Here is a 25479-nt window from a genome sequence, read left to right on the forward strand (position 1 = left end):
AAGGTTTCATCATAGCCAGTTTTTTCCAAGTTCCTTTGAAAGCTAAAGTCTGGGAAAACTGGGAAAAAAAAATCCCTTTTCTCAGAGCAGCCAGGAGATCTCAGGAGATTCCAGCAGCCTGAGGACAAGGTGCTCATTTAAGGACATGGCATTCCATGACATCCTATTCCTCCTGAAACAATCCATGGAAAACTTGCTGCTTTTCAGGAGCAGCGTGCCCTGTCTGAGGTAATCCAGGAAATGTTAAACAGGTTCACAGTGCCAGTGCCAGTGCCTGCCCTGAGATGGGCAGCAGAGCCTGAGCTGCCACACCTGCCTGAGGTCACCTTGCTGCGCCTCAGGGGTGACACCAAGGAGGACTTTGCTGGAGCAGGGATTTCATATTCCATATTCCACTTTCCACATTCCATATTTCACTTTCTATATTCCATATTCTATATATCACATTCCGTATTCCAAATTCCACTTTCCACATTCAATATTTCACCCTCTATATTCCATATTCCATATTCCATATATCACATTCCATATTCCAAATTCCACTTTCCACATTCAATATTTCACCCTCTATATTCCATATTCCATATATCACATTTTGTATTCCACATTCCACTTTCCACATTCCATATTCCTCATTCCACTTTTCACACTCCACATTCCATTTTCCATATTCCATATATTCCATATATTCTATACTCCACATTGCATATTCCACACTCCATAATCCACATTCCACATTCCCCGTTCCACTTTTCACACTCCACATTCCATTTTCCATATATTCCATATATTCCATTTTCCACATTCCATATTCCATACTCCACATTCCATATTCCACACTCCATAATCCACATTCCACATTCCCCGTTCCACTTTTCACACTCCACATTCCATTTTCCATATTCCATGTTCCATATATTCCGCATTCCACTTTCCACATTCCATATATCACATTCCATATTCCATACTCCACATTCCATATTCCACACTCCATAATCCACATTCCACATTCCCCGTTCCACTTTTCACACTCCACATTCCATTTTCCACATTCCATGTTCCATATATTCCACATTCCATATATCACATTCCATATTCCATACTCCACATTCCATATTCCATATTCCACATTCCACTTTCCATATTCCACATTCCACGTTCCAGCACTGCACAATGAGCTCTGGGCGGGACTTTGGGGTGATTTCTGGGCTCCTTGGCCCATCCCAGCCTCGCTCCAGGGCAGCTCTGTGCTCTGGGGTCAGGGCTGGGCAGGCTGCTGGCTGCTCCTAAATCAACCCCACGCCCCCAGCATGAACAATAACCCCGTTTTTTGCTGGAAAAGGGATGTAGCCCCTCCCAGCCAGCTCCCTGCCGTGCCCAGGGCTGCCTTACCCCCTTGTCGATGGTGTTGGTTTGGCAGATGGTGCCCTCAGCTGCCGGGATGCTGTTGGTGATGCAGCGGTTGCTTTTGCTCAGGCACCACAGCTCGCTGCAGACTTCCTGCAGACAGGGAGGTTTGGGGGGCACGGAGGAGGGGAGAGACAAAAAACAACAGCCAGATTAGGATTTGCTTGTGCCAGGGAGGCACCAGCTGGGTGGGGCACGGGGACATGAGGACACCGAGTGTCTTCAGCATGGTGGGGACAGAGTGGGATCAAACCCTGCCAGCTGCAGCCCCCCGAGGCCACTGAGAGCTGTCCCCCTCCTCCGGGCTCAGCCTAAGCACTTCAAACTAAGCACAAGCACCTAAGCAAACGTCATGGGGAAAAAAATTAAACTAGAAACAAGTTTCAAAAGATGGGCTCACATAAAAGACTGGATACTTCAGAAAAATAGAACTATAAAAAATACGTTGTAGTAAGACCCACAAAGAGTAATTTTAAATAATTAGCTTTAAAGCATTTACAATATAGTGCAGCAAAAACTGATAAGCTAAGAAATGCTTATAATGTATTGTAATTAAGAAATATTTAGCTTCTGATAGTAATAGCATAAATTACAACACTATATTAAATTATATATATTATATATTATATTATATATATTATTTATTTTAATAAAATAGATATTTATATATTATAATATAATGTAATATTATCTATTATATATAATGATATAATCTAATCTAATATAGTATATATTATAATAGATATAATTTTTCTATTATTTATTTTTATATTATTTATTTATATATTTATATTACATATAAATTATCTATATTATCTCACCGGTCATGTGAGACTAAAAATAGAATAATATAGTGCAGCAAAAACTGATAAGCTAAGAAATGCTTATAATGTATTGTAATTAAGAAATATTTAGCTTCTGATAGTAATAGCACAAATTACAACACTATATTAAATTATATATTACATATATTATATATTATATATTATATATTATATATTATATATTATATATTATATATTATATTATAATATAATAGATATAATTTTTCTATTATTTATTTATATATTATATCTTTATATATTTATATTACATATAAATTATCTATATTATCTCACCGGTCATGTGAGACTAAAAATAGAATAGAAGTTTTTAAAATGCCTCCCAGTTACCCCCATCTCTAAGTCAATAAAACCCCTAATCCAACAAAACAATCAAACCACAGAAAATACAACTTCAAACCAATATCAACACCTTACAAGACTTGCAACAGCTTTTAAGAGAAATCAATTAAATCACATCTATTTTAAAAATTACAAATAATGAACTTACTTCACTTTTTAACCTATTAAGAGGGGGCTGTAACATCAAATCTCCTAAAACTTTAACATTTAAAGCTCAAAAAACCCCTTAAACCCTTCTGGCTGTGGAGGTTCCCCAGGCTCAGGCAGCAGAGCTGACTCCAGCCAGCCCATGCCACCTCTCCTTGGTGTCACCAGAATTAATGCCACTGTCCTTGTCTGTGTTGGGGTTTTTAACAAACAGGATGGGACTGCTTGGATAAAAGAAATAAATAAAACTTCCTGGAGTTTTATTTTGGCATCAGCCTCATGCCATGGTTGAGACAATTGGAAGATGGGAACAGCTCAGCTCGTGTACAGTCAGCAGCAAGGTAATTGCAAGGAGGTAATTGAAAGGAAATATTAAATGCAGTCTGAATTAAAGAAGTATAGTTGCACCATAAAGTCTGATTTTTAAATGTACTGTGAAAGGGAGCAAAATCCTTGTTCTGGGTTGGAAGATATGTGTGTGTTCTGTTCCCATCTCTCAGAGCTGGAGCAGTTCTCTCTGTTCATGGGCAGTTTTCTTTATCTCTCCCACCGCCAACCCTCCCTCCAGGAGATCTCTGCTGTCCATGGCCACTGAGTGTCCCTGCAGGGCTGATCAAATTCCAACAACCCATGGGGAGATGCTGTGCCCAGGGCAGGAGCCAAGCATTCCTACCTGGATACAATCTGAGCCTGGGACACCCCAGCAGCCTTTGCCCCCTGCATTCCCAGAGGGAGAGCAGGCCCATCTCCAGCAGCCCTGGAGCTGCAGAGGAAAACTCCCCCCTTGTGCAGGATCCCTGCTCCAGCAGAAGCACAGCTGGCACTGCAGGAGGGCTGAGCCCCCATGGGATGGGACTGTGCCACCACCCTGACACACAGGGGCCAGGGCCTGCTCTGACTCTGGCTGTGGTTTGTTTCCTTTTTGTACTATTACATTTGTATTTTTAATTTTCCTAGTAAAGAACTGTTATTCCTGCTCCCATGGACCCCCTTAATTTCAAAATTATAATTTGGTGGGAGGGAGTTTACATTTTCCATTTCAAGGCAGGTTCCTCCCTTCCTTAGCAGACACCTGTCTTGTCAAACCAAGACAATCCTTAACTAAAGATTGATCTTTTCTTGTATAATGAAATTATACACAATAGGTCATGTATACAAGGTCATGGATCTCTAATTCTTGAGGTTCAGAAGATGCCTTGGGAAGGTGAGGAGCCCACTATTCCCATGCCTCCACCAGAATCCAAAGATTATTTGGGGACAATCCCATAAATGTGCCTGATACAGCTTTTTGACTATCTTTTGGTATTGCCCAAATATCACTGGTACACCAACCAAACAGGTGGAAAATTGTTTCTCAGGGGTTCTGTCGATTTCTGTAACAAAGATTTCTTTGTTAACAAAGATTCTTTGTTACAGAGGATTTTAAAATACTTTCTAGCCAATAGCACATTGCTAAAGCTTACACACAAAATTGTTCTAGCCAATCACTAAAAGCACACAATGCTTGCTTGTCTTTTCTGTTAACAATACACAATATTCCATTATTAAGCTTAAAAACCTTCTACTACCTTGCTAAGCATATTTTTCTGCAGTTTTAAGGTCTGTCTTAGCCAAGCTTGAGTTTCAGGCTAATCCCACTGTCCTTGTGCTCACCCCTCTTCCCAGGGCTGGGGGATGTTCCCAGTTTTTCATCTGTGCAGTGGAGGCTGAGCCCATTCCTGGCTCCTGCCACGAGCATCCTAAAGCCGGGGGATCCAGATTCTGCAGGAATCTGGGGCTCCCTATGAGCATCCACAGCACAGCTGGAGATGTCCCTGCTCAGAGGGTGGCCACCAGGGTGCTGGCAACCTCCAAAGAATCCCAAATGGAAGAGTCCTCTGGAATGTTTAGAGCTGTTTTTTGAATAATCACAATAATGCCAGATCCTGAGCCAGCCCTTCAGAACTGGGGACCTCTCGGTGTCTGCTCGGTGCAGGGGGTGACACTGAACTCCAGACCTCCCTCCAGGAGGGTTCCTGAGCCACAGATCCTGAGCTTCAGCCCATTCTGACCTCTCAGAGCTCCAGGAAACAGAAATCTTCCCTTGGCCTTCACAGGACCCACCCAAAGGTGAAATCAGGAAGCCCAAGCCCTTCCCAGCTCCTGTGGCACTCAATCCCCCAGGCTGGACTTCAGCACCTCCAAACTGCAAAGCAACCCCTAAAATCTCATTTCCTCATTTCCTGTTCCCCTTTCAGGGTTTTTCTGGGCTCAAAGACCAGGGGATGGCAGTGAGGTGGTGGCAGGGGGTTTAGGTGGGCAGCAACCTCCAGCACATCCTTCACCTCACCTGGGACAAAGACTTTTCTCTTCCTGAGTTCATAAGAGCAGCACAATGACCTCTGCTGAGGATTATTGAAAATACGTCCTTGTACAAAGAGAGGGGAGCCTGGATGAGGGGGACCAGCAGCAGCCAAGGAAGAGGCAAGAAATCTCTTGCCATGGGATTAATGTGACCCAAACTGAGCTGGGACCAACATTTATGGACAGGACACCTCCTCCCTTGTGCACTCTCAGGGAAGCACAGCATGGAGCTCACCAGGAGCTCAGCAGTGCCCCTGGCTTGGAGCAGCACAGTGATGTGTGTGGGAATCAGAAAAACAGAAACCTCCAGACACAGGAGGATTTGATCTGCAGCCTTGGAAGAAGCTTGCATCGATGTAAAAATACAATACACAGATACTAAGCAGAAAAATCATGAACTTATGTTCCTATAGTTGTAAGTAAGAATATGCTTTAAGTGAGAAATTGTATTGATAAGCTGGTGAAGGGTTTATAATGTAGGAAATTGTATTGATAAGCTGGTGAAGGGTTTGAAAGGGTGTGGTTGTATAGAGTAGCTGAGAGTTTAGAAGTTATAATAGAAGCATTTGTGTGCAAGTGAGACAGAAGGCATTGGACAAAATATCCACAGTGCAGTAGAAGTAAAGGTGATAGGTTAGAAAAGCAAAATAAGTTCTGTGGCAATTGTCTATTGGTTTAGAAAGTTATATATTGTCTTGTAATGAAGAAACTTATGACTACTTTGAGCTATAGCTGACTGCTTGCTGCTCTAAAATCTCATGGCCTCGGAGACTGATGTTTATTTGAGCAATAAATCATTCCTAGCTTGAAAATAGTCCCATCCCTTCATTTGTAATGGTGACAGTGACAGACGTGGACAGCAGGGACAGCCCCACGGACCCTTCCTTGCCCCATCCGCCCTCCTCCAGCCCTGGGAACCGATAGTAAAGCAGGAAGGCTCTCTACCCCGTATTTACACTGGCGGGATTTGACTCCGTACTGGAAGCGGCACTGCTCGTCGGCGTCGTAGGCCTGGCCCGGGGCCACCGTGGGGTAGATGAAATCCTGCTTGGGAGGAGCGTTGTTCAGGCACAATCCCATCCCCGAGCTGGAAGCACAGAGGGACAGTCAGAGCTGAGAAAGGATGAGGGGGGAGAGAGAGAGAGGCAGTGCTGGGCTGAGCTTGGCTGCCTGAGGGGATAAATCTGGGTCTGCTCTGGGTGAGGAAAGTGCTCTGAAATCCTTCCCAGGCTGGGAAGCACATCCTGGTCCCAAGGTAACTCTGGAAGTGTTGATCTGAGGGTTCATAGAAACCTGGAATACCCTGAGCTGGAAGGGACCCCCAGGGATGCTCAGGGCAGCCCCTGTCCCTGCACAGCCACCCCAACAGCCCCACCCTGAGCAGCCCTGGCAGCGCTGTCCAAACGCTCCTGGAGCTCTGGCAGCCTTGGGGCCGGGACCATTCCCTGGGCAGCCTGGGCAGTGCCAGCACCCTCGGGGGCAAGAGCCTTGCCCTGAGCTCCATGCCAAGCCCTGCCACAGCTCCAGCCACTCTGCAGGCTGTTGCCAGCCCCTGGTTGTCCCCATGGCAGAGTGCACACAGCTGTGCCCAGGCAGGTGCCCAGTAGCCTCAGGTGGGCACTGGGTGGGCAGAGGGGCTGCTCCCCTATCCAGCTGTGAAGCCCCAGCCCCCCTCTCCAAGCCTGACCTCCTGCTTGCCAGAGCTTTGTAGGAACATCCAAATTTGTCCAGAAACACCTTTCCCTTCCCTTTCCTTGCTGCTCCCTGAGCTCCCCCTAAATCAAAGCCGCTGTCATCACCCCCAGCCCCAAATCCTGCTCACACCACATCCCACCGGAGGCTCCTGGAGCTGGAGGTGGCCAGAACAGACCACGAGGAGCGGGGATGAACTCTCCATCCTCCTGCAGCCCTGCCAGGAGCTTGGGGTCAGCAGAGGACGAGGCTGTGCCACGTGCCTCACTGCCTGCACGGCCAGCGGGCACCGGCGTGGGGGACAGGCCTGGCTGTGGCCAAGCCACAGCTGCCAGATGTGGGATGTGCTGCTGAGCCACGAGGTTTGGCTGGGCCTTGCAGGACAGAGGGAGCCCCTCGGGGAGGAGCCGTGGCTGCTCCTCTTCCTGTGCTCCAGGGGCTGAGCTCTGCTGTTCACACTCCCTGGGGGCTTCCCTCCACGCTGACCCCACACTTGTGCTGCTTCCAGTCATCCCTCAAGCCCTGCCCAGTTCTTCCTTTAGGAAGTGCCAAAAAACCTCACCAAAATGGACCCTGAAGGATTGCTTTGGCATGGAAACCCAGGGGGCTGCCTGAGCTCTGCACAGGGGTTTGATTCAGGCATGGTGACAGCCTCAAAACTCTGGGATTCAGGAGCCTAAATCATGTTTGGGTTGGGGGGACTTTAAAACTCATCCCATTCAATTGGCAGGGACACCTCCCACTGTCCCAGGCTGCTCCAAGCCCTGCCCAGCCTGGCCTTGGGCACTGCCAGGGATCCAGGGGCAGCCACAGCTGCTCTGGGCACCCCAAGCCAAGGCCTGCCCACCCTCACAACAAAGAAACTCTACTAATATCCAATCTAAACTTTTGGTTTGCATCCATCCCCCTTGTACTGTCCCTTCTCCTGAATCCTAGAAGTGCTTGGTCAGAAAAAGAAAATCAAAATCTTTGCCCTGCTTTGCTCATTCACACTGAAAACTCCTCCTCACTGCCTGGAGAAATCACCTGCACCACGCAGACCCAGTCCTGTCCCCAGCACACCAACCCTTCTCTGCAATTCCTGACTGGATTTCAGAACCAGCCAACTGCATCCACAGGGGACTGATCTATTTGTGAAGTTTTTGGACATGGGAATAATAAAAAAATAAAAATAAGAATAATATCTAATATATATATAAAATACATAATAATATAATAAATAATATAATAAATAATATAATAAATAATATAATAAATAATATAATAAATAATATAATAAATAAAGCTCTTCCAGCCACAACATAAATGTGTTTAGATGTTCAACAGGCAGGAAAAACACGGGGAAGTCTAAAGGAAGGAAAGGATGTGACTCTGGGAGACAAGACAGAAGGTTCTGGGGGGTTTGGGGCTGTGCTTTGGCTTTACCCCCTCCTCACAAGAGACTGGGGGAGGCTGCAGGAAGGGCAGGGAGGGGTGGATTCCTTACTCCAGGAAGCTGGTGATGTAATCCCTGCTGCAGGTGGACCAGACGAAGGGGTTGGTCTTCATGGTGATGTGAGCAGCCATCAGCTTGGCCGTCTCCTGCCCCCGCGAGCCGCAGCTGTTGCCGACCCCGTCGTGGTTCATGCCAAACCTGGAGAGCACCACAGCACACGGGCTTGGGGAAAATGACTCCCTCCTTCATTTCTTAAAAAAGTTACTCAAAGGAATATTTTATACTATTTAACAACAGCTCTAAAGTACATTCAAACAGTTTTGCGTAAAGAAAGTGAATTTTTTCAGTTGTTTAAATTGCTTGTGTTAGATCGTTAATGCATCTTATGACTGATAATCTAATGACAAGCTTAGCTTCCTTTATGAAACAGGTGTTTCTCAATAAGGAAATAAAGTTTGAAGATTTTTTTCCCTAAGCCCTAGTTATTGGGAAAATTCATCCAGCTGGGGTTGGACACACCTGGACGGTCCACAGGAAGGGTTTTCAGCCTGTGAAAAACACCTTCACTCTGCTGTGAAAATTTAAGAAGTTTAATAAAGGACAATAGGAGACAAGGACCATAGAGCAAAGGTTATTACTCGCATTCAGCCAAGAGCACCCCTTTATCTTTGGGGATACCCCTAAAATACCTTTTCCCTTACATCAGCCCTTTGCATATTCATAGACCCTTATGCATAGTAAACTATCTCCAAACGAGTTTACGTGTTCTAAAAATTCTTTAGCATGGCTCATCCTCGGGTCCACCTTTTTAGAGCAGGTGTATTCCTTGGCTGTGGTTTTAGTCCTTTTTTTATCACCTCCAGTTTTTGGGCCTTGGTCCTCACTGCCTTCAGTCAGTGAGTGCTGATGTTGGCAGATCTGTAGCAGGTGTCTTTGTTATATTTTTATTGGATGTTACCCCATCCAAACAGGCATTTTAACACAAGCACACTTATATCAGCTATTTCACTAAGCTTAATTAACAACAGAAATAAAAACTGTACCTTTATAACAAAGTTACTTTGACACCACACATATGAAATCCATTTTAACATTTGCAAAAAGCCAGTATTATCTGTTATATTATACGTGTCAGTGAGAAGCCCCTGGTGGCAGGGACAGAGCAGCAGGAGCTGCAGGGGTGCTGCACTCACGTGTGGCCGATCTCGTGGGCGATGGTGAAGGCCGTGGCCAGCCCGATGTCCTCGTTGATGCTGCAGCTCCTCTCCCGCTCACACATCCCCCCCACGGGGGCCAGGCCTGGCGAGGGGACACAGCTGTCACACAGGGCCACCACAGGGTGGCTGAGGGGGTGTTTGGGGGCTGCCTGATGTGCTTCATGCTCTGCAACACTGAACAGCTGTGGCCCAGCTCTTCACAGACAGCAGCAGGCACAACTTTCTCAAGGATTTTATTATATGTGTCAGTGAGAAGCCCTTGGTGGCAGGGACAGAGCAGCAGGAGCTGCAGGGGTGCTGCACTCACGTGTGGCCGATCTCGTGGGCGATGGTGAAGGCCGTGGCCAGCCCGATGTCCTCGTTGATGCTGCAGCTCCTCTCCCGCTCACACATCCCCCCCACGGGGGCCAGGCCTGGCGAGGGGACACAGCTGTCACACAGGGCCACCACAGGGTGGCTGAGGGGGTGTTTGGGGGCTGCCTGATGTGCTTCATGCTCTGCAACACTGAACAGCTGTGGCCCAGCTCTTCACAGACAGCAGCAGGCACAACTTTCTCAAGGATTTTTCTTGGGGAAGGCAGTGAGAAACTCAGAGAAGAAAACCATTCTTATCTCTACTTGCTGCTCCTGTTGTTTGGCACACGTGGAATGTGTTACGGAGATTGTTCACCCAAAGTGATTTGCTAATTGGACTCTGGTGATGGTTGTTTTGATTCCTTGACCAATTGGATCCACGTGTGTTGTCACTGTCTGGAGACAGTCACGGGTTTTTCTTGAGTATTCTTTAGTACAGTATCTCTTGAGTATGTCATTTAGTATAGTATTAGTGTAATATAGTATAGCTTAATAAAGCAATTGTTCAGCTTTCTGAAATCATTGGAGTTAATGCACATTATTCCCCGGCTGGGAGATCGCCTGTTTCTGCCATAAGCAGTTCCTTATCACCATTGCACTGGGCTTTGGGATGAGCTTGAGGCTCTTACAGGACATGGTGACTCAGCACTGATGGTAAATTAACAGTGACAGGCTCAGAAATGCCAAAAATCCTCTGAATTTCATGTCCAAATGGTGCAAAGGGGAGCAGTCCTTGGCACAACCCTTGTGAGGGAATCTCAGATGGGCTGCACCAGCTCTGGGGCATCCAAACCTGGCCAGGGAGAGCTGAGCTATCCAGGATCCAGCCTTGGTTCTGCCTGGCACCCACCAGGAATCCAGCATGGCTCATTTGGAGGACTGGGTGATGCTGGAATTCTCCTGAATTGTGACAGCAAATTCCCTCTGCACAAAGTGTGCCCCTGGGCCAGGGGAGGGCCTGGCTGTGCCAGGGGAATTGTTTGAGCCATCCCAGCACGCCCAGCCTCAGGTCAGAGATCCCCCAGCTCTCTCCATGGTGATGCACAGCAGAAATTCCTCCCTGCCTGCCCAGTCCAGACCAGGACGAGACAAAGGAGGAGCTGCAGCCAGACAGGGCTGCAGGGTCTGGCTGCGACAATAAAAACTCCCTTTGCCATCACCACAAAACTGTCAGATTTCTCCCTGCTCAGCCAGGAACTCCAGCAGGCCACGGACAAGCCCTAAAAATGTGAGTGGTTCTCAATGACCAGGCTGGAGCTGTTCCAGGGATAGAACAGAGGAGTTCCAGGGCCAGCCAAGCTCAGGGCTGCTGGTTTAGTGTTCACAGAAGGGACAGGAGGCTGGAAAGCACTGGTCTGGTGCTGGGGCAGGAGCTGCACCTTCACTGGGAAGGGATGGCACAGGTGGAAAGGGGATAACACAGCTGGGAAAGGGAATGGAACAGTTGGGAAAGGGGGTGGCACAGGTGGAGAAGGAATGGCACAGGTGGAAAAGGGGAATGGAACAGGTGGAAAAGATAATGGAACAGCTGGGTTGGGGATGGCACAGCTGGAAAGGGGATGGCACAGCCCATCCTCCTCACACTCCCAAAGTTCTGTGTGCAGCTGGGGGCTGCTGAGGTAGTATCAGGATTTTACTCACCCAGGGTGCCACAGGGCTTGTTCTTGTAGATGCAAATGTCGTACCTGGGAAGGAGAGAAGGCAGTGTTAAAGACACTTCTGATTTTGGGAGCTGTCATTTGGCCCGTGTGTTCACATCCAACCCACTCCAAACCAGCACATGAAATATTCTGGGATGGAAATACCAATGGTGACAGGTAGGACAACACTCACTTTGCCCAGGCTGAGATTCACTGAGGGTTTTAATGACAGAGCTGAGCCAGGTCAGAGGTTTGGTTTTGAGGAAATCTGGTGGTAGAGCACGAGCAGGGAAGGGAATGGAGCTGGGGAAGGGCCTGGAGCACCAGAAGAAGCTGAGGGAATGGGGAAAGGGGCTCAGCCTGGAGAAAAGAAGGCTCAGGGGGACCTTGTGGCTCTGCACAACTCCTGACAGGAGGGGACAGCCGGGGGGTCGGGCTCTGCTCCCAGGGAACAGGGACAGGAGAGAAAACAGCATCCAAGCTGTGCCAGGGGAGGTTTAGATCAGATTTTAGGGACAATTTCTTCATGGAAAGGATTATCAGGCACTGGAACAGGCTGCCCAGAGCAGTGGTGGAGTGGCCACTCCTGGAGGTGTTAAAAACATGAGCAGAGGTGGCACTTCAGGGTGTGGTTTTGTGGGCAAGGGGATTCGGTCAAAGGTTGGACTTGATGATCTTGGGGGCCTTTTCCAACCTTAATGATTCCATAAAGCATTCTTTATCCATCAGCAGGGACAAGGCTATTCCTTGTCCAAGGTTATGCCAAGGTTATTCCAGACCTGGAGCTCTTTGGGTTTGGGTAGGTCCAGCTCTGCTCCCCAGCACTTCTGGGAGGCATCAGGCACAGGGGGGAGAGGACAGGGCCAACCTCTGCTCTTGCAGCTCAGTCTCTTACAGGAAATTGCATCAATCAAACAGAGAAACACAGAATCCCAGCATGGCTTGAGTTGGAGAAGACTTTAAAAATCATCCCATTCCAGCCCCTGCCACAGCAGGGATACCTTCCACTACCCCAGGGTGCTCCAAGCCCTGTCCAGCCTGGCCTTGGACACTGCCATATGAAATTCTGATTAAAAACAAAATAAAAATAAAGAAAACATTTCAGTTTGAAAACATGTTCCATTTCAAATCCCACTGTGGTTTCATGAAAACGCTCGAGTGGTTTTTTTATATCTACTTTTTTTTTTTTCTAGTTCACTTCTTTACTGAGAATTTTCCAAACAAATCCAATCTGGGTTGATTCAAGGTAACTCTTCCCTCTGCTCCTGGCCTCAACTTCCAGCCATTGCATGAAGGAATCCAGTGTTTGTACAAGGAAAGGTAAAACAAGGAGAGCAAAACCTCCTCCAGATGGAAATGCAGCATCCTCCAAATGGGAAGAAGTGGCAGCTCCAAATGAGACCAGTTTGGGTTAGGGAGGGAACACTCTCATTTCCTGGCAAAGGTCAACATTTGGAGTTTGCAAATCTGGGCTGAAAGGGGCTGAGAGCTGGGTAGGGTGGGGTCAGCTGGGGGACCAGAGGGCAGCTGGTCTGGGCTGGACTGGGCCACTCTGGAGCCAGGCTGGGGTTGCACCGAGGATTGTGACCCCAGAGTGAGTTTGGGGACACCTATGGGGTGAGGCTTGAGGATTGTGACCCCAGAGCAGGTCTGGGGACACTCATGGGGTGAGGCTTGAGGATTGTGACCCCAGAGCAGGTCTGGGGACACCCATGGGATAAGGGTTGAGGATTATGACCCCAGAGCAGGTTTGGGAACACCCATGGGGTGGGCAGAACCGAGGACTGTGACCCCAGAATGGGTTTGGGGACACCAGGCAGGACCCCCCGGCACCGCTCCCCCCACTGACCCCTCGGGGATGAGGGTGGGCGGTGAGAAGTGGCAGCACACGAAGGGTTAAGTGCGACGCATTCCCGGGGATGGCTCCTGTCCCTTTGGCCCCTGGAAGTGCCCAAACCTCTCCCCTCCTCTCGGCAGGAAATCGAGGGAGTGCAAAACATTTGTTGCTTTTGTTTTGAGCGAATGCCTTTAAAGCCTTCGGAGGCTCTGCTTTGACACGTCCCTGCAGGAGAAAAAAAAAGCCCCGAGCTCAGCAAGATCTTATCGGGACACCGGGAATTTATTGGGGCCGGGGCCGGATGCGCCGGGCGCTGTCCAGGCTCAGCCAGCGGCTCCGGGCTGGCTCGAACATCTGGAGGGAGGACGGAGAGCTCGGAGCCGGCGTTTGCATCCCACACGTGTGGAGGGAGGGCAGCAAAAAGCTGCAGCCCCCTCGGGAGGGGGAAAATCTGGGGCTGAGGGGCTCTTTTGTTGCTCCTCTGTGGGGTCTCATCTTTGGGGGTTCCAGGCTCGTGCTAGAGCTGGGGCAGGAGACCAGCACATGGATAAAGGAATTAGCTCCCACCTGGAGGCTCCCCTCGCCAGCACTTTCATTTCCTGACTTTCTTTCTCTGAAGGAGAGGGGGGAAAGGCACAAAATTATGTTGGATTTGCCTTTGGCCTCTCCCAGGGTGTTTTGTCTCTGTCCAAGCAGGGATTTGTGGGGACTGGAGGGACAATCCTGGACACAGCCAGCAGCACTTGGGGAGTTCAGCACTCCCTGTGCCCTCCATGCCTCCAGCATCCTGTGGCCTTCCAGCTGCTCTGCCATTCCTTCCACTGTCCCTGTCATCCTCTGTGTGTCCTCCTTCTGACTGACCATCATCCATGCATCCAGCATCCCTCCATCATCCATCATCCATCCATCCCTCCATCATCCATCCATCCATCCATCCATCCATCCCTCCATCACCCATCCATCCATCCATCCATCCATCCATCCCTCCATCACCCATCCATCCATCCATCCATCCATCCATCCCTCCATCACCCATCCATCCATCCATCCATCCATCCATCCCTCCATCACCCATCCATCCATCCATCCATCCATCCATCCCTCCATCACCCATCCATCCATCCATCCATCCATCCATCCCTCCATCACCCATCCATCCATCCATCCATCATCCATCCATCCAGCCATCCATCCATCCATCCATCCATGCATCCATCATCCATCCATCCATCCATCCATCCATCCATCCATCCATCCATCCATCATCCATCCATCCATCCCTCCATCCATCCATCCCAGCAAAGACCAAGTCAAGACTGGAGGGTGACAACAAACTGGAGTGGAGATTGATAAGCTGAACTGGAGGGCGATAACAATCTGAACTGCAATAATCTCTACCCATGGAGGCTCAGGAAGCCGTGGATGAGCTCGGAGCCCAGGACAGCTGCCACCCCTGGGGACAGAGCTCACCTGGTGATCAGCACGGCGGTGTCGTGGTTGGCGATGCCGTTCTCCGGGATGGCGTTCCCGTTGCCGTTCCTGTTCACGATGGATTTCTGCCACTTGCAGAAGCTGTCCAGGGACTTCCCGGCGTGGTGGTTGATCTCCAGCGTGGGCTGGAATGGAAGCAATGGCAGAGTGTGTTCCCAGGAAAGCTCTGGTGGGAAGGCACTGCCCATGCCATGCCAGCAGAGCACTGACACCACTGCAGACAGCCCCAGTTCCTCATGGAGGCCGTGGGAAAGCAAGAAAAGTGGAACTTTATCGAGTCTTAACTTCTTTTTGCCAGGGTTGGGATTAAATCACAGGATGGTATTTCTTGTTTGGACTGAGATGTTTATTAGTTCTGATCTATGTCACAGTCTCACCAACCCTGAGTTCTACTTCACTCTAACAAACTCAAAATGGAGCCCCATCTCTCTCTACAAGGCCTTTTGAGGATAAACTGTCCAATTAAAAAATGACACCTAAATTATTTTTACTTTTAACCCAATAACCAACCACCCCTGCCCCGCAATGTGGACTTTTTTATCCAATTACACAAAACCACCAAACTCGTGGAGAAGAAGGTGAAGGAGAATAAGCAGGAGAAGGAGGAGAAGAAGGAGGAGAAGGAGAAGGAGGAGGAGAAGAAGGTGAAGAAGAAGATGAAGAAGAAGGACCAGCCTTGACCCCAAAACCTCCATCTTGCTTTATATATATATTACTGTATTCTAAAACCTTAAACTAAAACCTTAAAGTTTTCCACCCTGTGATATCACACACTTCTATTCAAACTCCGCACCCACAATCCCAGTTCTATCATTCCATTTTGGAAGCCTTCTCCACAGCCTCAGGTCAATGCAGTGTTCTCTTGGGGGTCAGTGCCTGTCAGCACAGAAAGCCTGAAATTCTCAGCAGCCAGGGTTTCAACATCACTTTAGGAGAACTAAAGCTGCTTAAACCTCCCAAAAGTCACCTTATTATGGAAAATTCAGCTTCCCAGAGGTCTGCTCAGCCCAGTCCTCAGGGGTCATTGCAAGGATGTGCACTGGGGGAATTCCTGGCAGTGACATCCAGGGGGGACACGTCTCCTGAAGGGAAGTGCAGACACAGGACAGGCTCAGCAAAGCCCAGCTTACCTGATCCTCGGTGAGCAGGATCAGCCGGGTGACCAGGATATTGACAATATTGCCCAGACTCGAGTCCTGGAAAAGTTTGGCAACCTGACCTCCAAGAAACAAGAAAAGAGGAGTCTTAAAAATGAGCTCTGTGGCCAGGCGAGTTGGGGAGGGCTGGGCACTGCAGTGGGGGGATTGAACCCAACATTTTCGGCAAGCAGGGATGGGAATGGGACCCCACACCACCACCTGAGTTGCAGAATCCCCTAAACCACAGTCAGGGCTTGCTGTCCCAGAGCAGTGAAGCCAAAATCCCGCAGCCCAGGTGGGGCAGCCCTCACTGCTGGCATTTTGTGCAGCTTTGCTGAGGGGAGGGCACAGCATCCCCCAGGAATGTTTCGGAGCAGATGAAACCGGGATTGTTTGAAAATCTGGCGTCGGGCTTTAGAAATGCAAAGCATGAAAAGCGATCCTGCGGAGGACGGGACAAAGAGCCGTCACAGAGGGGCTTTCAGAGGGGTGATGGATAACTTCCAAGCCCATCTCACCTCACAGGAGGATCCAGCGCGGCCAATTCAGGCTGTTAATGCATCCAGCCTGGTAGTGGTGCCCCAAACCAGAACCACAGCTCGGGGGGATCTCTGAGCCCCTCTCCCTGCTCAGCCCCCAAGCGTGAGAGCTGCCTGTCCTTCTGCTTTCCCATGTGTTTCTCAGCTTGCCTGGCCGCATTTGCAATGCTAATTTGAGTGGAGAGATGCTGTTCAAAGAAAGGCTTTTGTTCTCCCGGCCCGGGGTCAGACAGGCCAGAGTTTACCTCTGCAGGCTCCGGGGTCCCACCGCTCAGCAGCAGCGGTCTGGCAGGAGTTTTGACCCCAAAACCTTGCTCTGAGCCTGGGCAGAAGCCACTGCCAGCCTGGAACAGGTCCCATTTCCCCATCCCACTTCATGCAGGAAAATCTCTTTTTCCCAACACAGACTTTTGGGGTTCAGAGGAATGAAGGATTTGTCTTTACAAACAAACTGTGGGGCTCCTGGTAAATAAAACCAGCACTGAGAGATAAAAAAACCAAAAACATTGGGAAAGATTCCACTGATTGATTAATGGACAAAGACATTTGCCTTTACAAACAAACAAAATACCCAAAAACAATGGGAAAGATTCCACTGATTGATTAATGGACAAAGACATTTGCCTTTACAAACAAACTGTAGGTTTGCTGATAAATGAAATTGGATATTAAAAGAAATTTACCTTTACAAACAAATTGTAGGTTTGCTGATAAATGAAATTGGATATTGAAAGATGAAAGAAACAATAGAGAAAAACACTAAATTTCACAAGAACTAAAAATTGAAAAGGGGGGTTATACATTAGAGGGGAATCTTTGGTATCAGGTGTTCCAGGAAGTCTGAACCTCTCAAGTACCTCAGCCAATGGGGAAAGAGAGAAGGAAAATTTGGATAAAAAGGAGGCTGCATCCTCCAAAAATTTGAAAGCCCCAGTGGAATGCCCCATGGCCTCTCCCTTTATTCAAATAAAGCAGAAGGACTCCTTTGTCTCCTTTTTGGACATAAACCTCTGACGTTTGTGAATTGATTTTCCTGACAGGGCGGTGAGCAGTTCTCCCCCAGCCCGCGAGGCTCCTGGTGTGGCTATAACACTTACAATATTCATGATGGCCAGGATGTACTGCTCGATGTCCCTGCGGCCGTGGTAGCCCACCATCATCTTGTCAGCCACCACCAGCGTCTCCACGTAGCGCTCGGTGCTCACCGACCTCTTCAGGGGCAGCTGGCCCCGCTGGCTGTGGTTGCCCGCTGGCTTCAGGGGGGAGGGTTTCAGTGTCCTGAGCCACCAGTGCCTCCCCTTCCAGGGCTTCTCGTCTGAGGAGGGAACGGGATGGTTGTCATGGCCTCGGGGTCAGGGGAGGAGCTCTAAAGATGCACCAGGGGAAGTTTAGGCAGGGTGTCAGAAAAGGATTCTGCGCTGAAAGAGTCATTGGGCAATGGAGCTGTCTGCCCAGGGCCATCTCGGTGGTGTCACCGACCCTGGAGGGGTTTAAAAAAGCCTGGAGGTGGCACTCAGTGCCAGGGTTTAGCTGATGGGGAGGTGGTGGGTCACAGGCTGGACTGGATGATCCTAAAGCTCTTTTCCAACCTCGTTCGTTCTGTGATTCTGTGATTTCTGGGTGGACCCAGAAATGTCCCAAAGGCAGTGCAGGGCTGTTCCCAAGCTCCTGCCAGCCCTGCTGGCCTCTCCCCTGCCCTCCTGGCTCCTCCTGTACCCCCCTGCCCAGCAGATCCGTGCCCAGCCCGCCACAGCCCCAAACCCCTCTGGGCTGCACAGCCCTGCCCTCACCTCTGGCCCAGGGTGGGCTCAGAGACTGCACAGCCATAACCTGGAAATGAAGCCCTTGCAGACCCTTTCCTCTTTCCTTTTTCCTGCCAGGACCTGGATTTAGGACTTGGCTTTTCCACCACAGGAAGGGCTGCAGGCTCTGCAGCAGCAGCAGCTTTGTGGGACTTTGCTTCAAGTGCTGCTGAACTGAGCCTGGGGATGTTCCCAGCAGAGCCGTCAGCTCCAAATTGCCCTCCTGGAGACCACCAGAGGACAGGGGAGGTGACTGGGAGCCAGTCACCAGGCTAGCAGCCAGATCCAGCCCTGCCAGCAGATCCAGCTGGATCCTCTCCCCTGCTCTGAGGTTCATCACACCCAGTGAGGCTGGGAACATGGACAAACCTCAGGCAGCCCCCAAACCTCAGACAGACCCAAAACCTCCAAGTTCCAGCTCCTGCAGCAATCCAGGGGAGCTCCTAGGGGTGTTCAGGGCCCAGGAGTGCAGGGCAGGACAGGACAAGGGTGGCCTTGCTGGAGCCATTGTGCTGTGGTTGTTCTAAACTTTGGCTCCCCCTGCACATCTCTGCTTTCCAAGAAGCAATTAGGAGAAAGCTAAATTATTTCTGGAAGCTGGGGAATGTGGCAGAGATTCAGCAGGAGGGGAGTCTGCATCCAGCAGACTTTGGGAGCTGGGGTGGGCAGGGGAAGCACAGGGTGGCTCCAGAGGTGCTGGTGGCTCTGGGGACACTCAGAGAAGGTGACAGTGCCTTCCAGCAGTGACTCCTCATCTGGCCAAGTGTCACTGCTGGGGCAGTGGATGGACACATCCTGAAGTGACACCCGAACAGGAGCAGTCAGGGCCAGCTCTGCTCTGTTCCCACAAACTGATCCAGGAAAAGCCCTTGTGCAGGGATGGCATCTCCCCTCAGCCCTACAGAACCTCTCTGGACTGAGGGAAGGGCATGCTCTGGGGCTGCAACATTTTGGGTAGATGGTGAAACTCTGCCTGTTCACCAGGGATTCCAGCCAGACTCTGGGACAGACTGGTGGGAAGGGCAAGGACCAGGAGGTCTCATGGGGACAGGTCAGGGCTGGTATTTGTGGGTCCTCTTGGAGGTCAAAGCCCTGTAGGTGCAGAAATGGGGTTGATGTGTTGTCACCATTGTCCCTAAACACCCCCCAGAGCCCCCTGTGATGGGCCAGGCCCCACATCCCCCCCTCCAAGGGCCTTATGGCATCTCCCCTCAGCCCTACAGAACAGAACCTCTCTGGACTGAGGGAAGGGCATGCTCTGGGGCTGCAACATTTTGGGTAGATGGTGAAACTCTGCCTGTTCACCAGGGATTCCAGCCAGACTCTGGGACAGACTGGTGGGAAGGGCAAGGACCAGGAGGTCTCATGGGGACAGGTCAGGGCTGGTATTTGTGGGTCCTCTTGGAGGTCAAAGCCCTGTAGGTGCAGAAATGGGGTTGATGTGTTGTCACCATTGTCCCTAAACACCCCCCAGAGCCCCCTGTGATGGGCCAGGCCCCACATCCCCCCCTCCAAGGGCTTTTTCCACCTGGTCCCCATCAGCAGCAGAGTTATCCCAACATGGACACAAACCCCAAAGCCAAGGCTGTGCTGAGCACACGTGAGCTGTGATTTCCCAATCCTCTGCAAATTGGCCAAATCTGGGAGGATTCTTCTGAAGAAAAACAAGAGGTGTTTTTTTCCTCTTCTATTCCATGCTCTATTTACAAAATTTCAAGCCCTGCTGCGAGGAGGAGAGGACAGGAGCTTCCCAAAGCCCAGGCCACCAGAAATGAGTGAAAGCAAACCCAAGAAAATCGGAAATTCAGGAGATAAATTTACCACGTGGAGCAGAGTGAGCCTGTTCTGCCAGGATTTTCCCAGCGGGTTTTGGGGTGGATTTGAGGAGGAGATGATGGGAGCACCTACCCAGCACTCCACAGGCTGCATCCATGTGAGGGTACTGCAGGGACGAGCGCTTGTACACCACGTGGGGGCTGCCCTTGCCCTCTCCCCCTGTGCTGATGTTGGCTCCAGGGCTCAGGGGCTCGATGAAATATTCCTCCTCATCTGCCACGATCACCCCGTGCTGCAGGAGGGAACAGAGGGTGTGGAAGAGGTTTTACAGCCACTTCTGGAAGCCAGAGAGAAATTTGATCAAAGGATCCATGTTTACCCCTGAAAGAATTTTCTACCAAGGTCGTTGACAGAGAAACCAAGAAAGAAAGAAGGATAAATAAGAGAAACCTGCAATTATTCCAATAAACACTTTGTTTGTCTCTTGTCACCAGTGAGTAAAGTGTAAACTTATGAGCTTTGTAAGGATGTACAAAAAGCATGCATGCTAGAATAAAAACAGGTTTGAAACCTTCTGAAAATGGAGTGTGTTGCTTTGTATTGTCTCTGTCTCAACTACAGCGAGAGGGGAGGCAATAACAGAGGTGCACAGAGAACCTGGTGGCTTCTCTTGGTGAGGCTTTTGCTGATTAATCCCGAATTTCTGGTTACTGACAAAAGCTGTGGAGGAATCCTGCACAAACACTGAACTACAGGAAGCCACAGAGCAGAGGAATCCCAGCCAGATGGTGGTGGATGCCTTGGGACATCTGTGTTCACTAAAGGCCTCTGGAAATCACAGCCTTGCCTTGCTGAGTTATGAATGAGTTGTTTCCTATTCCACCCACTCGGCCTCAGTGGGATCCCTGTGGGATCCCAAAAACCTGTTCAAACACAGCAGCACTCAGCTCTGAGCTCGGCCTCCCCAAAAAAACCTTCCCAAGCAGCTCAGGACCATCCCCAGCAGCTGGGAACTCAGAGCTGCAGAGAGGGATAAGTACCCAGAGGCCTTGGGAAACACCCAAAATGTTTAAAATCTGATGAAGCAGAGGCCACCAGCAGAGCCAAAACCCTACTCTGAAGCCTGGATGGGGCATCCCAGCCCCTTGTACACCTCAGATTGGCCACTTCAGTGAGATCACCTCTGGTTTGCTCCCTGATTTGCTTTAGTTTTTTGTTCTTTGCCTGACTCAGTCTCAGCTGTGAGCCCAGGCAGTGACAGCCAGGAGGAGCAGATCCCCGTGGGGTCATCACCAAACCCACCAGGTACTTGCGGGGTCCCTCCTCTCCACCCTCACAGCAACATTCCCTCTACCTGAAAGGTCTGGGCAACACCAAAAGTTTCTGGGAGCCCAACACCAGCTCCATCCCAACTCCTGGCACTGAGTTTCTCCAAGGAATGTGGCGTCCACTTCAAGGAATGTGGTGTCCCATCAGCTGAACTCCACCAGCAAGAAACTGAGGCACAGAAACGTGTCTGACATGGCTCAAAGGTGATCCCAAAAATCCAACACAGCTCTGGGTGCAGACACAGCCCTGCCCTGCCACCAGCAGTGTCCTCTGGATGTGACAGCACTTGTCCAGCTCCCTCTGTGCCCCAGGGACAGCAGCCAGGGTGGGGAGCAGGGAATTCTGTCCCTGTGAGACATCCCGAGGCTGCTCCATGGAAGGACCCCTGGAACAGCTCCTGTGCCGGCTGTGGGTGGGGAGAACCTCCCCGGGGGACTGTCGCTGCCCGCCGGGGCTGTCCCTGCCCTGCCCCTGTCCTGCCCCTGTCCTGTCCCTGTCCCCTCCCCGGCGCGGAGCTCAATGGGGCAGTGTGTGAGCAGTCCCGGTGCCGCGGGATTTCCTCCTGCTTCTCTTGGCTCAGCTCCACCTTTTCAAACACAAGCGAGGTACTGTGAGGTTCCCGTGGCCAGAGCCAGCTGGAAAGGCTCTGTGGGGTGGGGGGAAAGGAGGTCACCCCCTGCCCGGGGGCAGAGCGAGTCCTGCCCCAAATCCATCCCGCTGCAAAGGGATGTTCTCACTCCAGCCTCTGCAGAGGCTCCACGCCTGCCTGGCACGGTCCTGCAGCGAGGTTTGGATGTCACAGGAGTCTGAAAATTGTCTCATCGCTGACCCCAAGGACTGAGCTCTGAGGGGCAGGCGCTGGACGTGACACAGGGCTGGTGAGAGGTCCTGAGAGAGCTCTGTGGTTTGTGGGGGAGCTGGACTGGATATCCTGTGTGTGATTCACACAGGTCAGCTGCAGAGCGAGGAGGGTTTGCACAGTCAGCTCATACCACACTTGGCAAAGGCACAGCCTGGGGCCGTTGTGACACGGCCTGGGGCCAGAGCCGTGTCACAACGGGGCCATCTGGGTCCATCCTTCCTCATCTGGGTCCATCCCCCTCATCTGGGTCCATCCCTCCTCATCTGGATCCATCCTCCCCATCTGGGTCCATCCCCTTTATCCGGGTCCATCCCCCTCATCTGGCTCTATCCCTCCTCATCTGGATCCATCCTCTTCCTCGCTTCTCATCTGTCCTGTGAGGGAGGAGCAGATCCCCATGGGGTCATCACCAAACCCACCAGGTACTTGCGGGGTCCCTCCTCTCCACCCTCACAGCAACATTCCCTCTACCTGAAAGGTCTGGGCAACACCAAAAGTTTCTGGGAGCCCAACACCAGCTCCATCCCAACTCCTGGCACTGAGTTTCTCCAAGGAATGTGGTGCCCACATCAAGGAACGTGGTGCCTGTGTCCCTCCAGGCCCTCCTGTTCATGCTGGGCTCAGGGGGCTCCCCAGGAAAGCTGCCCCTGATCCCTGGAAGTGTCCAAGGCCGGGTTGGACAGAGCTTGGAGCACCCTGGGACAGTGGGAGGTGTCCCTGCCCTTGGCAGGGCGTGGAATGAGATGAATTTTAAGGTCCATCGCAACCCAGACCATTCTGGGATTCTCTAAGGAAGACTTGGCCTTTTGGCTGTTCCTCTGACACAAAGTAGTTCAAAACCAAACCTTGCAGGCACGGAGTTCCTGAGGGAAGTGGGAGCTGGAGGGCAGGAGGGCAGCCTGGAGCTCATTACTGTGTTCACAGCCATCCCTTTCCCTCCTCCTCGTGCTCAGCTCACCCCAAAACCAGCTCAGGTCCCAGTTTGTGCCCAGTCACCACCTCAGGTCCCAAGTGCCCGTGCAGCATCACCCGTGCAAAGGTGGGGCAGTGCAGTGCCCCCTCAGCAGGAACCTGCACCTTCTGTCCCTTCCAGGATGGCTGATGCCCTCCTGGAGCAGAGCCTGCTGGGGCTGAGGGATGGCACGAGTGGATCAGCAGTTCCTGGTCACCCAGAGCACTGAAAAACACCTCCCATGGCAAATCCAGCCCCAGCTAAAAACATTCCAGATTCTTGCCCAAATCCAACTAAAAACATTTCAGACTCCTCTTGCCCGAATTCAGCTAAAAACATTTCAGACTCCTCTTGCCCAAATCCAGCTAAAACCATTCCAAATTCCTCTTGCCCCAATCCCCAGCCCCACTGTCCTCAGTGACCCCGAAGCCTTCCTCCCCCATCCTTGCTGTGTCCATAACTCTGGAGGGCAGAAGGACAGAGTTCAGGCAGAGGAGAGCTTGTTGGATGACCCTCTGTCCCTCTCTGTGCCTGGCTGCATTCTCCTCCAGACAGCCCTTGGTGCCTCTCCAGAGCTGAACACGGCCTGGGGATGGAATTCTCCCAGTTCCAAGGGCTGCTGGGCCAGTGCTTGCCCCGGCCTTGCTGCCCTGAGGAGTGGGAAGGCAGGGGCATGCCACATTCCTCTGGAGCCAGCAGCACCCAGCTCAGCCTTTGTGAGCACCACGATATTCCCTGGGACTGGAGCAGAGCTCCCACGTCCAAAGGGCTCGGGAAGCAGGAGTTTGTGCAGCTCAGGAGTTTGTGTAGCTCAGGAGTTTGTGCAGCTCGGGTTGTTGGCTGTGAGCTGGAAGCTTCAGACTCTGTGATATAATGAGTCAGATTCTCGTTTCTGTTAATAAGCCACAGCACTGTTCTGGCAGGGCCACCCAGCAATAAATCAAACGGGAATTCATTCCCCTTTGGAAGCTCTTCCACACTGCCAGAATGCTGCAAGGAGGTGGGGCTGGAGCAGAAATGTGAACCTGGCCTAGAGAGGCTTTTTCTACCCCTCCAAGGGAGCCATCAGCCTTGGGATTCACTCACGGGGTATGTTTGCTCCATCCCTCCATCTGGCAGCTCAGGAAATGTGCTGTGCGAGCCAGAAATATCAGAAAATCACAGAAAAATAGGGATGGAAGTCCTCAGTGTATTCCCAGGGCTGGGAGAGCTAATGAATCATACCTGAAGGGTTTTTGAGAGGCTTTTGTCTGGCCTGTTCCTAAAGATCTTCCAAGATCTCGCTCTCTCCAAGCAATCTAGTCCAGAGCTCAGCTGTTCTTACACTGATGTCCACCACCAAGATTCCTGGCTGATATTTAGGACTGGGATGTTCAATTTGAGCTGTCAGGACTTGGAAAATTAACATTCCCACCCTCCTTCCTGCAGCCTTGCTGGTTTTGAGGAAATGCCACCTTGCAGCCTTCTTGATGTTCCATTTTTCATATTGAAAAACTATTTATGTCAGGGTTTTTATCCCTGATAAACAGTATTTTTTAGCTGCTGAAACATGGACAGAAGCACCTGGGATCCCCAGGAGTGCATCTGCAGCTGGAAGGATCTGGATGCACTTGTGGCTCTGTGAAATCCCTGCCCTCCCTCACTTCTTCCTCACCAGCACAGCAAAACATTCTTTGCTGTTGCTGTTGGAAGAACTTGGTGAGAGCCAGGTCTGGGTATTCCCAGAGAGCCAGAATTATCCCATTCCAACCAAAATCAATGGGAAAATGCCCAGAAACTGGACTGGAAGTGACACAGAGATCAGGAACCCCCATGGATATCTGAGTGATGTCTGCACCTCTGCCATTCATGAGACCAGTGTGGAATATTAAATATAAAATACATTAAATATATTCATAGTCTCTCTCTCTCTCTAGATATATATATAAATATAAAAAGATATAATATAAAATATTATATGTACTTTATAGAGATACAAGATATTATATTTTATAATATATTGTATTAATAGATAATTTATAAAAACTATATTTATATTATATCAATATATTAATATTATATATAACATTTTATAAATATAAAATACTATATATAATATAGAAAGTATAGAAGTTATATAAATATACTATATAATATAAAATAAATATATAATATATATAAATATTTATATATTTATATATAAATATATAAATATTATACATTTATATAGAAAATATATTTATATATAGATATATATTTTCTATATAGATATATATTTATATAAATAGATCTAAATACATAAAAATTATATATATATATATGTGGGGTTTTAAAGAATATATTCCATATAAAGC

The 25479-nt window shown here is 49.8% G+C and overlaps 1 protein-coding gene across 1 annotated transcript in view; it reads right to left on the reverse strand.

The window, feature by feature from the left end:
* Nucleotides 1-25479, reverse strand: part of ADAMTS10 (ADAM metallopeptidase with thrombospondin type 1 motif 10) — a 72702-nt gene that overhangs the window by 28680 nt on the left and 18543 nt on the right. Inside the window, exons 4-12 of the mRNA XM_039700466.1 lie at nucleotides 20136-20295; nucleotides 17523-17740; nucleotides 15878-15961; nucleotides 14727-14872; nucleotides 11421-11464; nucleotides 9733-9838; nucleotides 8260-8406; nucleotides 6027-6168; nucleotides 1393-1500 (exon numbers count right to left, since the gene is read on the reverse strand). Of these exons, the coding sequence (XP_039556400.1) occupies nucleotides 1393-1500; nucleotides 6027-6168; nucleotides 8260-8406; nucleotides 9733-9838; nucleotides 11421-11464; nucleotides 14727-14872; nucleotides 15878-15961; nucleotides 17523-17740; nucleotides 20136-20295 (1155 nt within the window). The remainder of the gene's footprint in view (nucleotides 1-1392; nucleotides 1501-6026; nucleotides 6169-8259; nucleotides 8407-9732; nucleotides 9839-11420; nucleotides 11465-14726; nucleotides 14873-15877; nucleotides 15962-17522; nucleotides 17741-20135; nucleotides 20296-25479) is intronic.

This window comes from Passer montanus, unplaced genomic scaffold, assembly GCF_014805655.1.
Source record: "Passer montanus isolate IOZ18808 unplaced genomic scaffold, ASM1480565v1 scaffold140, whole genome shotgun sequence".
Taxonomy (NCBI): domain Eukaryota; kingdom Metazoa; phylum Chordata; class Aves; order Passeriformes; family Passeridae; genus Passer; species Passer montanus.